This window comes from Phyllobates terribilis, unplaced genomic scaffold (assembly GCF_046119375.1).
Source record: "Phyllobates terribilis strain yellow unplaced genomic scaffold, ASM4611937v1 Scaffold_258__1_contigs__length_2716348, whole genome shotgun sequence".
Classification (NCBI taxonomy): domain Eukaryota; kingdom Metazoa; phylum Chordata; class Amphibia; order Anura; family Dendrobatidae; genus Phyllobates; species Phyllobates terribilis.
The window spans coordinates 1,581,074-1,593,750 of record NW_027363018.1 but is presented as its reverse complement, the minus strand read 5'-3'; the positions used below and the strand labels follow the sequence as shown (position 1 = coordinate 1,593,750).

General features: G+C 48.8%; 1 protein-coding gene across 1 annotated transcript in view; it reads left to right on the top strand.

Annotated features, from left to right (window-relative positions):
- Positions 1-12,677, top strand: part of LOC141219264 (SH3 domain-containing kinase-binding protein 1-like) — a 91,073-nt gene that overhangs the window by 60,698 nt on the left and 17,698 nt on the right. The window contains exon 3 of the mRNA XM_073666033.1: positions 10,109-10,221. Within this exon, the coding sequence (XP_073522134.1) occupies positions 10,109-10,221 (113 nt within the window). The remainder of the gene's footprint in view (positions 1-10,108; positions 10,222-12,677) is intronic.

Here is a 12,677-nt window from a genome sequence, read left to right as displayed (position 1 = left end):
ACAAAGTCCTGCATTATTTAACGGCGAACATACGTCAAATAACGGTCCGAACTCCACCTTCCAATCCGCTTTATCACCTCCGCCCCCAAACCGCGCCTATCAGCCTCATACACTGCGCCAATCCTAAAGGAATGTGAACCATAAACACCCGGGCTAAGGCCCAACTCCTGCACCCCCTTTTTTAGGACCACTATACACTGGAAACGGGAAAGAAATGACCCGTTGCAATGACGTAACAGTAGGCCGGATCTACACGACCACACTTGCCAATAAACCTCCAAGCACCTTCTTGGACACATCAGAGCCCCGTCCACTCTACCTCAAACGACGCGCTTACCTCTACCCAACTGATCAGTTTTTGCGCGTCTAATCCAAAAATCGATACCCCAGGCCCAGCAACTCGTGTCTTCGGCTAATAAACCTCCCGCCCTATTCCTGCTGGGGGCGACCAACTCGCCTACTCTCATCGCCCCAAAAAAAGCTAAGGAAAAGGCTAACGTAAACAGAGCCGCCTCAAAAGTAGAACAACAAATCCTTTCCAAAACCAGACCTAACCTTTCCAACATACTAAACGTGACTGGCCTACGCTTATCCAAACTCTTGCTACCTTTTCGAAAACCTCTAAGTGCCTGATTGACCAAAAAGGATTTAGTAACATCAGTCAAACCCTGTAACTTGAAATTGAATGCGAGCCCAGCAACAAATTTACTAATTCTAGATGCCGACTGTTATGCACACGCCCGGGCTAGAGCGGCGTGTGCATGTGATTGGTAGTGATTCCACTGGACCGTGCCGGAGAGTGAATGCCTGGAGGGGCGTAACTAAGTATCGACCCGATCCGACCAAGGTGGCACGACGGCATACGACGCCAGAGCACCAAGGAGGAACCGAGCAGAGGGACCAGGTGCTACTCCAGGACAGACCCCGGACACGGCTGTTGACCCACACAGGGGAATACAGGAACTGACTGGTAGACTGGCAGGCAGGCGGGTATGCAGGCAGGCGGGTATGCAGGCAGGCGGGTATGCAGGCAGGCGGGTAAAGGTAAGCACAGCTAGAGTGCAGACAGAAAGGCACTAGCAAGTAGGAACACAGGCGGGATAGGACCCAGTACACACCGGGATTCAGGAACAATACAGGCAGAGGGGTACAGGCAAGCACAACTAGAGTGCAGAAGACTGAGCAGGGAGGACAGGGCTCTGTTCACACTGAACAGACAGGAAGGGAAAGGCAGAGCCAGACACCCACAGGGTACTTGCAGTGAAGTAGCGAGTGGACCACAAACTCACAAACGGGAGTACAGAGACAACAGGCAGGAGTTAGGTACGAGTTCAGACTCTGCAGAAAAAGGAAGGGAACGGACTTAGAGGCAAAACAGGTAAAGGATAGGAGAGAGTTCAGACTGGAACTGAGTGTACGGAGGAGACCGACACTGCAGCGGAATACAGGAGCGGGTCTGGGAATACTGCCCCCAGAGAGGCGGAACGAACAGGCAAGGAGCGTGTTCAGACAGGACAGACTAGAGAACACAGAAAGGACTCAGTTCAGACTCGGGAACTAATACCGTAAAGCAGGAGACATACAGGACACAGTTCAGACACGGGAGCTGATACCGCAAAGCAGGAAACATACAGGACTTAGTTCAGACACGGGAACTAATACCGTAAAGCAGGAGACATACAGGACACAGTTCAGACACGGGAGCTGATACCGCAAGGCAGGAGAAATACAGGACTAGTTCAGACAGGCCTGGAAATACAGCCTCCAGGAAAGGCGGACAGGGAAACAGGAACGGACCTGGCACCTTCAGAGTGCAAGCACACACTGAAAGAAACACATATGCACAGGCAGGGATAGAAGGGAGCTGCTGACCTATATACCAAGAGACAGACAGCGATAGGCTGAGGACGCACAAGGGGTGTGACCCACAGCAGGTACAAAAGGCAGGAAGTGATCGGGCGCCGCCCTTAAGCAGCAGAAACAGACAAACACAAACAGACAGCATGGAGGGAAGCCAGAGAGACATTCTGGACAGGAGATCAAGTGCGCCCTCTTGCACAGTGGGAAATGGACCACCATGCAAGGACGCCGCCAGGTATGTTACACCGACCACCCTAAGTCCGCAGCCTTACCAACCAAAAACAAGACTGCCAACGTCCTATCCTCGTCACTCTCTATCGCCCCCCAATGCGACACCCAAGTTACCACAGACAAACGAATCTGGGGGACCTATGAACAAAAAATCATCCAGGTAATGAATAACGGACTGCACACCTGCAACATCCCTGACCACCCATTCCAGAAAAGTACTGAAAGTTTCAAACAATGAACATGAAATAGAACAACCCATAGGCAAACACCTATCTAGGTAATAACCTTTGTTCCAAAAACAACCCAATAGCGGAATGCTAGCCGGGTGAACCGGAAGTAGCCTAAAAGCTGATTCAATGTCAGTTTTCACTAACAGTGACCCAGGCCCGTACCTACGAACCCATGACACAGCCGCATCAAATGATGTGTATTCAACTGAACATAATTCCGGCGCTATACCGTCATTGACCGAACAACCTTTTGGGTACGACAAATGCCGGATCAGGCGAAATTTATTTGGCTCCTTCTTAGGCACTACCCCCAAAGGAGAAATGATCACGCCTTCAACCGGTAGACTATCAAAAGGCCCTGCCATACGACCTAACTCAACTTCCTTTACTAACTTAACACCGACAACCTCTGAATGCAACAAAGCAGACCTCAAATTCTTAACAGAAAAAGGAACCGTATGGTCAGGAGGCGGGATCCTGAAACCCTCCAAAAAACCATCATTAATAATCCTGGCCTTCGATTGATCGGGATATCTACTTAGAAAGGGGGCCATCCCTAGCAGATTCACTGGAGTCACCCCCTTGACCGGTACCCACGACATCCTTCCTTTTCCTTTTTTGAAGCATTTTGCAGCCCCATGGGAGCTCCAGTTGCAATGGGAACAAACGTGCTTGAACTTACAGCCGTTCTCTTATTTGCACTAGCCATCATTAAATTGCCAGAACGTTCCCGACTTTTCTTTTCCTCCCTGTGCTCCCTGACTACCTCCCCCCTGTCCCGACGATTGACTCCCGCTTCCCCCGCTCCGGTGAAAGGACTGCCCGTATCTATCAGGGGCCATCACTTTTAACCAAAGGCCAATATCTTTCTGGTCCCACTTAATCTCAGGCCGCACCGCCTTCCTGTGCCTGAATTGCTCGTGGTACCTCAGCCATGTTTGTCCCCCGTAAGTACGATGCGCTTCCCCAATCGCTTCTAAGTAACAGAATAGACAATTTTCAGGAAACTTTTCCCCAATGACACCAGCCAATATAGCGAATGCTTGAAGCCAATTTGCAAAAGTCTGAGGGATCAAGCGCCACCTGCGCTTCTCCTCCTCTTCCTTTTTGCTATTATCCTTCCTCCCCTTGTCTAAATTAAACTTCTCCAAGGGAAGGAGGGAGAAAATTTCGACATATTCATCACGCCAAATTTTCTCCTTCACCTCTTTTTTTAAATGTGCCCCCAGTGGCCCCTCGAAGCACACATACACCTCACCCTTTGCCCTATCATCCAGCTTCACCGTATCGCCCTTGTCCTTTTCCGTCTGAACCGATACTGAAACGCCCGTAGATGCTACCTCTGTGCCCGCCGCAGACCCTACCGTAACGCAACTGGGTTGCAGCAACACCTCCTGGCCTGGTAACCAAGCTCCTACGGGGGATGGACTTGCCCCACCCGCTGCACCGCTCTCCATTCTAAGCAAAATCTGTGACATGCTATGCAAGATATCCCTAATCCCCGATACCTCTGCACCCCCGGGACCACCTAAACTCCTCCCCCCTGGCCCTACAAACTGACCGCTACCTCCCCTTAGCAAAACAGCCCCTGCGGGCGACAAACAAGACATAGAATCATACTCACGCAGTTGCGCAGGTGCTGTGTCCCCGCCAGCCGGAATTCCTGAGTCCTGACGATCACCTCTTCCGTCACGATCACTCCTGGAATCGGATCCTTCTGTGTCCATTCGCCACTCAAGGCCCGCGCCCCTGGCCTCCGCGTCACCAGGGGGACCTGAATGGTCACGGATGCTGCAGACTGGCTTCTCCCTGACGATCGCCTCCCGCCAGACCGTCTTGCACTCCTGGATGCAGCTCTGGGCCTCCTCCGGCAACCAGACCCAGACGCACAGGCCTGGACGCTGCCAGGCAGAGCGGTGTCGCTACCCGCCGCTCCTTCCCTTCCGCGTCGTCCATGTGAGCCAGGCAGCAGTGGTTCCCTGGACTGCTGCCTGCCCGCAGATGCTTGCCTCCCTGGTGTCATGGCGACGTCTCTGAGCTGGCCCACCAGGGATTCGACGGACGCCATTTCTGGGTAAATCACTCTGCTGCTCCTCAGGGAATGGCGGTTTTCCCACACTTTTCCCTATATATGCGCCTCTCCCACTACCCACCCCCCAACTTCCCATTATCCAATCCCCAAGGCTGCCTCATTCAAAAGGGGGGGGGGTGAAACCTCCAGACCAATCCCGGTCATGGGTGGCTTCCCCCTAGCTGTGCTGTCTCCAGCCCCCTCCTTGCTGATAGTTTTTGGTTTGCTTTCTTATTGCCTGTAGCATTTTACAAGATATGGGTATATTCTGTGAAACAGGAGAAGTTTATCTTGGGATATGAGTTTTTGAATGCAAGATTGTTGTAGATATGTGAAAGCTGACATTGATTTTGAATTTAAGGCTGCATTCACACTTTGCTTTTGCAGGGTTTTCTTCGTTTTTTGTTGCTGCAATCGAGATAGAAATGGCAAAAAAATGCAATGCAGCTGCAACATGTGAACATTTTTTTATTTTACTTATAGAGCGTCATTAATTCCACAGCTCTTTACAGACATTATCAACACTATCCACATTGGGGGCTAGCAATCTAGATCCCCTATCAATATGTCTTTGGGGTGTGGGAGGAAACCCATGCGAACACGGGGATGTGGCGCCCCTGAGGGTTCGACCGCCACAGGAATGCTGCACTTCTCTAATGGAGTGTAGTGTTCCTCCTCTGAGGTAAGAACAGTGTGATGGTCAGGACCCTTCCTTCACATCCAACACCACACTTCTCCCACCAGAGGGGGCTAGAATGCACTATGTGCTGCCCTCCTGGTTACAGGGAGATTGGGGAACCAAGAGTTAGGGGAACCATTTAGTGGGTGAGGGTGGAGGACTCACATTTTAGTGACACTTTAAATTTCATATTTAATAAAAAGCCATCTTGGTTCATGGTCTTTTGGGAGGTCCTTTGGTCTTTGATCAGTCTTGGAACTGTGAACACTGTGATCTCCCACCCTGAGTGTGGATCCTGTGTGGACCTGCAGCGGATGGAGACACAGCCCTCGTACCTTGGCCTTGGGACCAGGGGCTGGCTGGAGATGATGAACGTCTCAGCCCGGTCAAGGACCATGACCAAGAAGGCCCGGAGCTTAAGAGTGTAGCTCCATAGCAAATGGATCCTAGGGAGGATGCAGACGGAGCGGTAGACGCCACCTGTCCTCGCCCACCTGATATTTTCAGAGGGATTCCGGCTGCAAGAGGGGTACCGGCCCCCGACACCCGACCTTGCTACTCCACGTCCTGGTCGGTAAGCCCGGTAGGCCCTGAGGATCCCACCGGGTATCGGAAGGAGCGGAGCTGCCACCCGTACCCTTTTTCTGAGAGGAGCTCAGAGGGAGACCCGGCCTATCCACACACACACAGACGGGAAAGGACCCGGTCTGAAGTCTAGGAAAACTCTGGTGCAGAATCCTGATTTAACACTGGACTTGCTCGGAGGTTGTCGGACCCCCGTCCCTGGTGGCCGCAGAACTCCGCGAGGAGCAGGGAGTCGCCTTCCTTCTGCCATCTCTTATGTGAGTAAAGCCTTGGAAGTTCACCCCTATGGCCTCCGGACTTTCTTTAATCGGCGCTACACCGCACGACACAGACTTTCTAGACTACTACCCCGCCTCCGTCCTGTCTCTCTGCCCTGAGGCCTTGCTCCGCCTGTGGGGAGTAGTAACAACGCCAGCTGCCCTAACACCAGGCCTCAGCGGACTGCGGCAGCGCTGGTGGCCTTCACCAGGTGCCACAGGTGGCGTAGTTGTAATCAGCCACTCAACCCGGATGAGCCCATACCATCCCTTTTAAATTGTGACGGCCCTGAGCACGGAGCGGGTCCGGGCCACGGCTGCACCCCATCTCTCCATCTTAGGACCCGACTCCGAGTCCCCCATCTCCCAGGGTAAAGAAAAGGGCTTCCGAGAAGAGGCGTCACAGGGAGAACATACAAAATCCTACATTCATGCAATAATCAACCCTTTAAAAATGTTTTAAAATATAGCATCAACCACAAGTATTAACTTCTATCTATTTTAAGGGTTATTCCCATCTTCAAAGTCAGGTATAATTGGAAAGTGACGCGCCCCTGGGCCTGTGTCGCGCTGCGTTGCGCACGCGGGAGCTTACCCGGAGCCGGATCTCTTGAGGGTTGTAGTCTCGTGGCGGCGACCCGGTCCGTGCCCAGGGAGTCAAACTGAGCGGCGATGTACTAGCAGTAGATGGTTGGTGACTACGCCACCCGTTGAATGCAGCTATGGAGCTGCCGCTGCGGGGCAGACCGCTGAGGCCGGTGGAAGGATGGTGCAGCGTGGATGGTATAACCCCCAACGGGAGGGGTATGGCCTCAGGGCAGCCGACGTGGATGATGGGGGTAGCAGGAACCACTCAGAGACGGTGCGGTGTAGTTCAGGGTCTTTACTGGTGACAAAGATAGACCCTCCCGGAGTACTTGCTAGTGATAGGGGCCTGGTCAGTCCTTGAGCAGATGGGATTTCCCCTGGCCAGGCGGAGTTGTAGGCCTTCCCAACTAACTGTACTCTTCTGGCTACCTTGCTAGAGGCGGGAATAAGTAGCCCACGTCCCTGAGTGTACCGTGTGGTGCTCACCCGTATGGCCGGTGACTCGGGGCCTTCTAATGGCTTCCGCTCCACGATGGCGGTGCTGGTCCCACGCGTGTGACCGTGCCTTCGGGCTTCTGGGCCAGAGGACCTGAAATCCTCTGCCGGACGGTTTCTGCTGCTGGGTAGGAGTTAGTCCCCACAGCCTCGGACTCCGGGTCCGGTTAGAAATTTTCTCAGTCAGGGCGAGCTCTGTAGCTGCCAGCCCCTGACTCGTTGTAACACTGCTCCCTACAGAGCTCCTGATGTTTCTTGCTATGCTGCTTCTCTTCTCTACTCTTGTTCTGTCTTCTTTCTCACTCACCCTGCCTCAGCCCCGGGTTTATATAGGGGAAGTCCTTCCCCTCCCAAGACTGGGCAGGAGGTGTGGCATGCACAGGATCCCTGACCAAAGGACCTCCCACCTGCTCTCAGACGTAATATCTCTATCACTGTGGCAACCAGACCCCTGGGGTGTCACAAAAGCGCTTGTAAAAACAAGCAACTTTCTAATTTACTATTTATTTAATGCGGCTCAAGCTGACAATGTAAACTTAGCACATAGACGGGTAGATATATTTAGTGGTACAAATCACTGCCTCTTTTCTTGAGAAACTGAAGTTTAAAGGGAATCTGTCACCTGTTTTTGCTCTGTAATTTGAGAGCAGTATGATGTAGGGGCTGAGAGCCTGATTCCAACGATGTGTCACTTACTGGACTGTGTTTTGCTGTTTCAGTACAGAGTTTTATCAGCAGGAGATTATCACTATAGGACAAGCTGCCCGCATGCCTCCTAAGCCATCCACACACCCCAACATTGAATGGCAGCTTTTTGTCAATATACATTGGCAGCTTTCTGTGTACAATCAGTGGTATGGGCTGGATTACATAGGGCTCAACATTTCAAGGTCTGCTAGACCTTTAGCAGAGAAAATTGTGACTCTATCATAAGTGCTGGACCCAGTAACTAAGTTATACATTGCTGGAATCAGGGTCTCTGTTCCTACATCATGCGGCTGTCACATTACGTAGCAAAAACCTGCTGATAGATTCTCTGTAATCATATATGCTTATTATAGTTCACTGTGCACCCTTAGAGTGGTCTAGAGGCTCAGTGCACCGTTCCGTACACTGGTTTTGCATGCCCCGCCTCCCTCATTAGTGATCGACAGCGCTGCCTTGCCTGGAGCTAGAACTGTCTGCAGAAAAAGCTCAGGCTGACAGTCACCAGTGAGGGTGCAAAATCAGTGGGAGATCGGTTTGCAGAGCCTCTTGGTCACACTAAGGATGCATCAAGCTTCCTAATTTGCTTATTTGATTAAGCTTCAATTACTGCAGAATAGAGGCAGGATTTGGAACTATAGGTGTAATTTTTCGAGTGACTATATCCCCTACAGGGTTTTGTTTTATAATGTCAGATTGGGCTGACAGATTCCCTTTAATACCTGCCCCCTGATAATTAAAATTGCATTTTTTTATTGTTTACTGTTCATAGCCTAGACAGTAGCAGTGGCTAAAGATGCATTTACAAGCTCTTACATAGTGAGCTTGCAAGCACTGCACTGAAACTGGACAGGATCTTTGGAACTTGCTATTAGTTCCGATTCTGGCCAGCTTCAGTACCACTGCACTTCTTTAATGCTGCCTCATATAACATCAGGGAGCGCTAGATTCACATCTGGCCTGAACTGTCAATCAAGCAGGAGCGCACTGCTTCTTAGCAAGTAGGTAGCTGTGAGCCTGGAGAGCGGTGCGCTCCTGACCATAAATCACGGGACAAGCCCTTTAATTCAATTTATGTTGTGCACCATTTTATTTGACCAATAAATAACAGATTAGCAGAATTTCGGGTGCTGCTAACACACCCTCCAGGAATGCATTAGGGCAAGCATAACTAGCGGATTGCCAGATATAGTGGTGCTCATCTTGAGATAAAACAGTACAAAATTATGAGCAAAAACAGCATGAAAAACTGAATGAGAGCGACACTCACAATTGATACGTGAAAATACAGCACAGTATTGTGGTCGTCATATGAGGAGACATAAAGACAGTGCCGGACTGGGGTGCCAAAGGCCCACCAGTAACATTGACTTTGGGGGACCCACTTTTCAACTGCATGCAAATATTACACTACCCTTGTTCACAAATTTACCTATACCTCTATATAATAATAAACTGGGTATTTTGGTGAATGAATGATGGTATGCTGCTTTTTTTCTGTTCCAAGTGAATTATGCCAAGTACTGCCCATATAGTGGAGTTGGGGCCCACCAGAGGATTTCCCTGCTGCCCTATGGGCCAGTCCGAGCCTGAATAAAGAGGAATGTAAGCGACAGCTGTTTCGCATAAACTACACTTCTTCAGGCTCAGCCGGAAAAAGCGTAGTTTACGTGAAACAGCTGTCGCTTATTTATGTCTTTATGTCTCCTCATGTGACAACCACAATAAAGTGCTGTACTTTCATGTACTAGTGGTGAGTGCCGCTCTCATTCAGTTTCAATCTGTTTTTGCTCACCATTTTATTTGCAAATTCTTATGAATGACAGTAAATCACGTCTTATAAAAGCGCTTTGTGTTTTTCAGCCCACTGAAATTGGCATCAGAAACTGTTGGCCAAATGTAAAATTCTGCCTTTTTTTACCATCCTTGGCCATTTATTGGCTGTGTTCTTTTGTGCAAAGAACTGGGTAGATGGGACAGATAATAAGTTGAAATTTCGGCATGTGATGTATTTTAGTCTGTGTTGGTCATCGGTAGCCCAGCAGTTATAGATTAACGTACATCATTACAACTAGAAATCCTATTTATACAAGCAATACATATAAAAACCCAGGATACAATGATTAGAATAGTGTAGAAGCTTCATGGCAGTAGATCACTACGTTGTGGGAAACCTCTGCTCCTGAATGGAGTAAATCTATAACACGAGGCCGATCTCATCATAGAACAGAAGTTCCTCCTGGTTCTTTATATTTCTGGGGAAGTCGACTGAGTACTTATAATACTGATGAAAAGAATAAATGCCCGTGTATAAGACAGAGAAGCTGTTTGACCGTATCCAACTTGAAGAGAAAGAGATGTCACTTAGTTGATAGATTTGTTGCCATATCTGTATTTTATCTGTTAGATGTTGAAGGCTTTGATTCCCTTGTGTCAACTGGAGAGAAACTTAGTCCTCCTACTGCTTCAAGGCCTAAATCCAGCGGGAGACGTCCACCTTCCCAGTCTCTGACGTCGTATGTATGTGCCGCAATTCATGCTCCACACAACTAAATGCTGCTCATGACTAAGGGACGGCCTATAATGCAATCTACAGAAGTGTCCTACAGAATAGGAGACCTGAGCGGCAGGGATCACTTTACACCACTGACAGACCCAGCCTGATACATTCTTCTCATTATTCTGTTTGTCCTGGTTATAAGTCGTCACTCTCCTGAACCCAGCTGGTAAATGTATAGACACGTGCAATTTTCAAGGAGTGTAAAGACTTCTCATGAGTACAGATGCCTTAAAGGGAAGGTGCCATCAAAAAAAAATTTTTTTCAACATTTGCGAAAACGTAAAGTATTATTGTTTTGATTCATTTCTCCAATATTATCTTATTTTTTTAATGGAGTAAAATATGAAAAATAATTTAAAAAGTTTGACATGTTCCACTTTGAAACACTAGGGGGAGCCGCTACTGAAATTTGGCATGAAAACCTTGTGTAGAGCTGGCATGCATTACGACTGCTGAAAATCTGGGCTGGATTTGCTCCATGTCTGATGTCTCCTCCTCCCCCCTCCCTTTCTGGGTGTTTACAAATGGATAAGAGACAATGAAGTTTAGGAATTAGGATCTCTCACAGTGAGGAGCCATTTTGTTGTAGACACAAAGTGATACCAACACACAACTACATGCAGATCCTTATGCAGCAAGGTCTGATATTAGGCTATGTGCCCACTTTGCGTAAATTAAGCAGAAATTTCTGCATCATTTCTGCATCCCCCTGCTGCGGGAAAGCACAAGCCTAATTCACATGCGTTTTCCCGCAAAACACAAGCGCAAATCCAGCGTTTTTGCATGCATTTTAGCATGCACATTGTCAAGAGCTTTCCAAGCGATATTAGCATCACTTGGAAAAGTGCTTGACAGGTTGGTCACACTGCATAGTGCTTGACAAGTGTGACCAACTTTTTACTATTGATGCTGCATATGCATGTAAAAAATAATAAGTCTCCTCACCGCTCCTCCCCGGTAGCTTTGTTCCCATAGATACAGAGCGGCAGGACCTGTGAGGACCTCACGGTCACATGATCGCAGCATCATCGCAGGCCGTTGCCGCAATGCATCTCTGGGTCCGGAGGCAGCGGCGGTGAGGAGATTGTGGGCTGACAGAGGGTAAGTATATTGATATTTATTATTTTCATTATTTTTTTACAACAGGTTTTATGGTACCTGGGCCTGGAGGTGAGTCTCCCCTCCTCCAGACCCGGGTACCATACACATATTGAAGCGCACAATATACACATGGTGGGCATGGACATACGTATAAGGCGGCGATTACACCGCGTAACCGCAAAATTAATGGACATGCTACGTGTTTTTACGCAGCGATAATACGCAGCATGTGCTCATGACTTGCGTTCTCACATAGGGGACCATGGGGGGCATATATACTAGCGTTTTTCAAGTCTTTGCGCTGCGTAATTTACGTGAAAAAAACTCTTAAACGCTATGTGGGCACACAGCCGTAGACACATAGTGATACCAACACACAACTACATGCAGATCCTTATGCAGCAAGGTCTGATATTAGAGCGTCAGCTCTGCGGCCCAGGCCTGGATATACAGGAGTATATAGTACAGAGCGGTCACTGAGGTCTGATATTAGAGCGTCAGCTCTGCGGCCCAGGCCTGGACTGAATATTGTCCTTGTGTTCTTACTATTTATTTTGTATATAATGTATTTAAATGTTTCAGTTTTATTTAGTAATTTGCATTTTCATTATTAATGCAAATATAAAGGGTCGCTGGTCATGTGACCTCTCATGTTATGGATTAGGTACCAGTGACAAGTAACAGTAGAATAGTGACTGCAGTTCTGGAGGTGACTGAAGGATAAGACGTGCTGTCTTATTCTTCAGTCACCTCCAGATCAGAATTCACTATTCTGTTACATGATGACACAGAATAGTGAGCGCAGCTCTGGAGGTGACTGGAGGATAAGACCAGATGTAACAGCAGAATAGGGAGTGCAGCTCTGGAGGATAAAACCAGATGTAAAACCAGATGTAACAGCAGAATAGTTACCGCAGCTCTGGCAGATAAAACCAGATGTAACAGCAGAATAGTGACCGCAGCTCTGGAGGTGACTGGAGGATAAGACCAGATGTAGCAGCAGAATAGTGACCGCAGCTCTGGAGGATAAGACAAGATGTAACAGCAGAATAGTGAGTGCAGTTCTGGAGGTGACTGAAGGATAAGACCAGATGTAACAGCAGAATAGTGACCGCAGCTCTGGAGGATAAGACAAGATGTAACAGCAGAATAGTGAGTGCAGCTCTGGAGGTGACTGGAGGATAAGACCAGATGTAACAGCAGAATAGTGACCGCAGCTCTGGAGGATAAGACAAGATGTAACAGCAGAATAGTGAGTGCAGTTCTGGAGGTGACTGAAGGATAAGACCAGATGAAACAAAAAATGAATACAAAA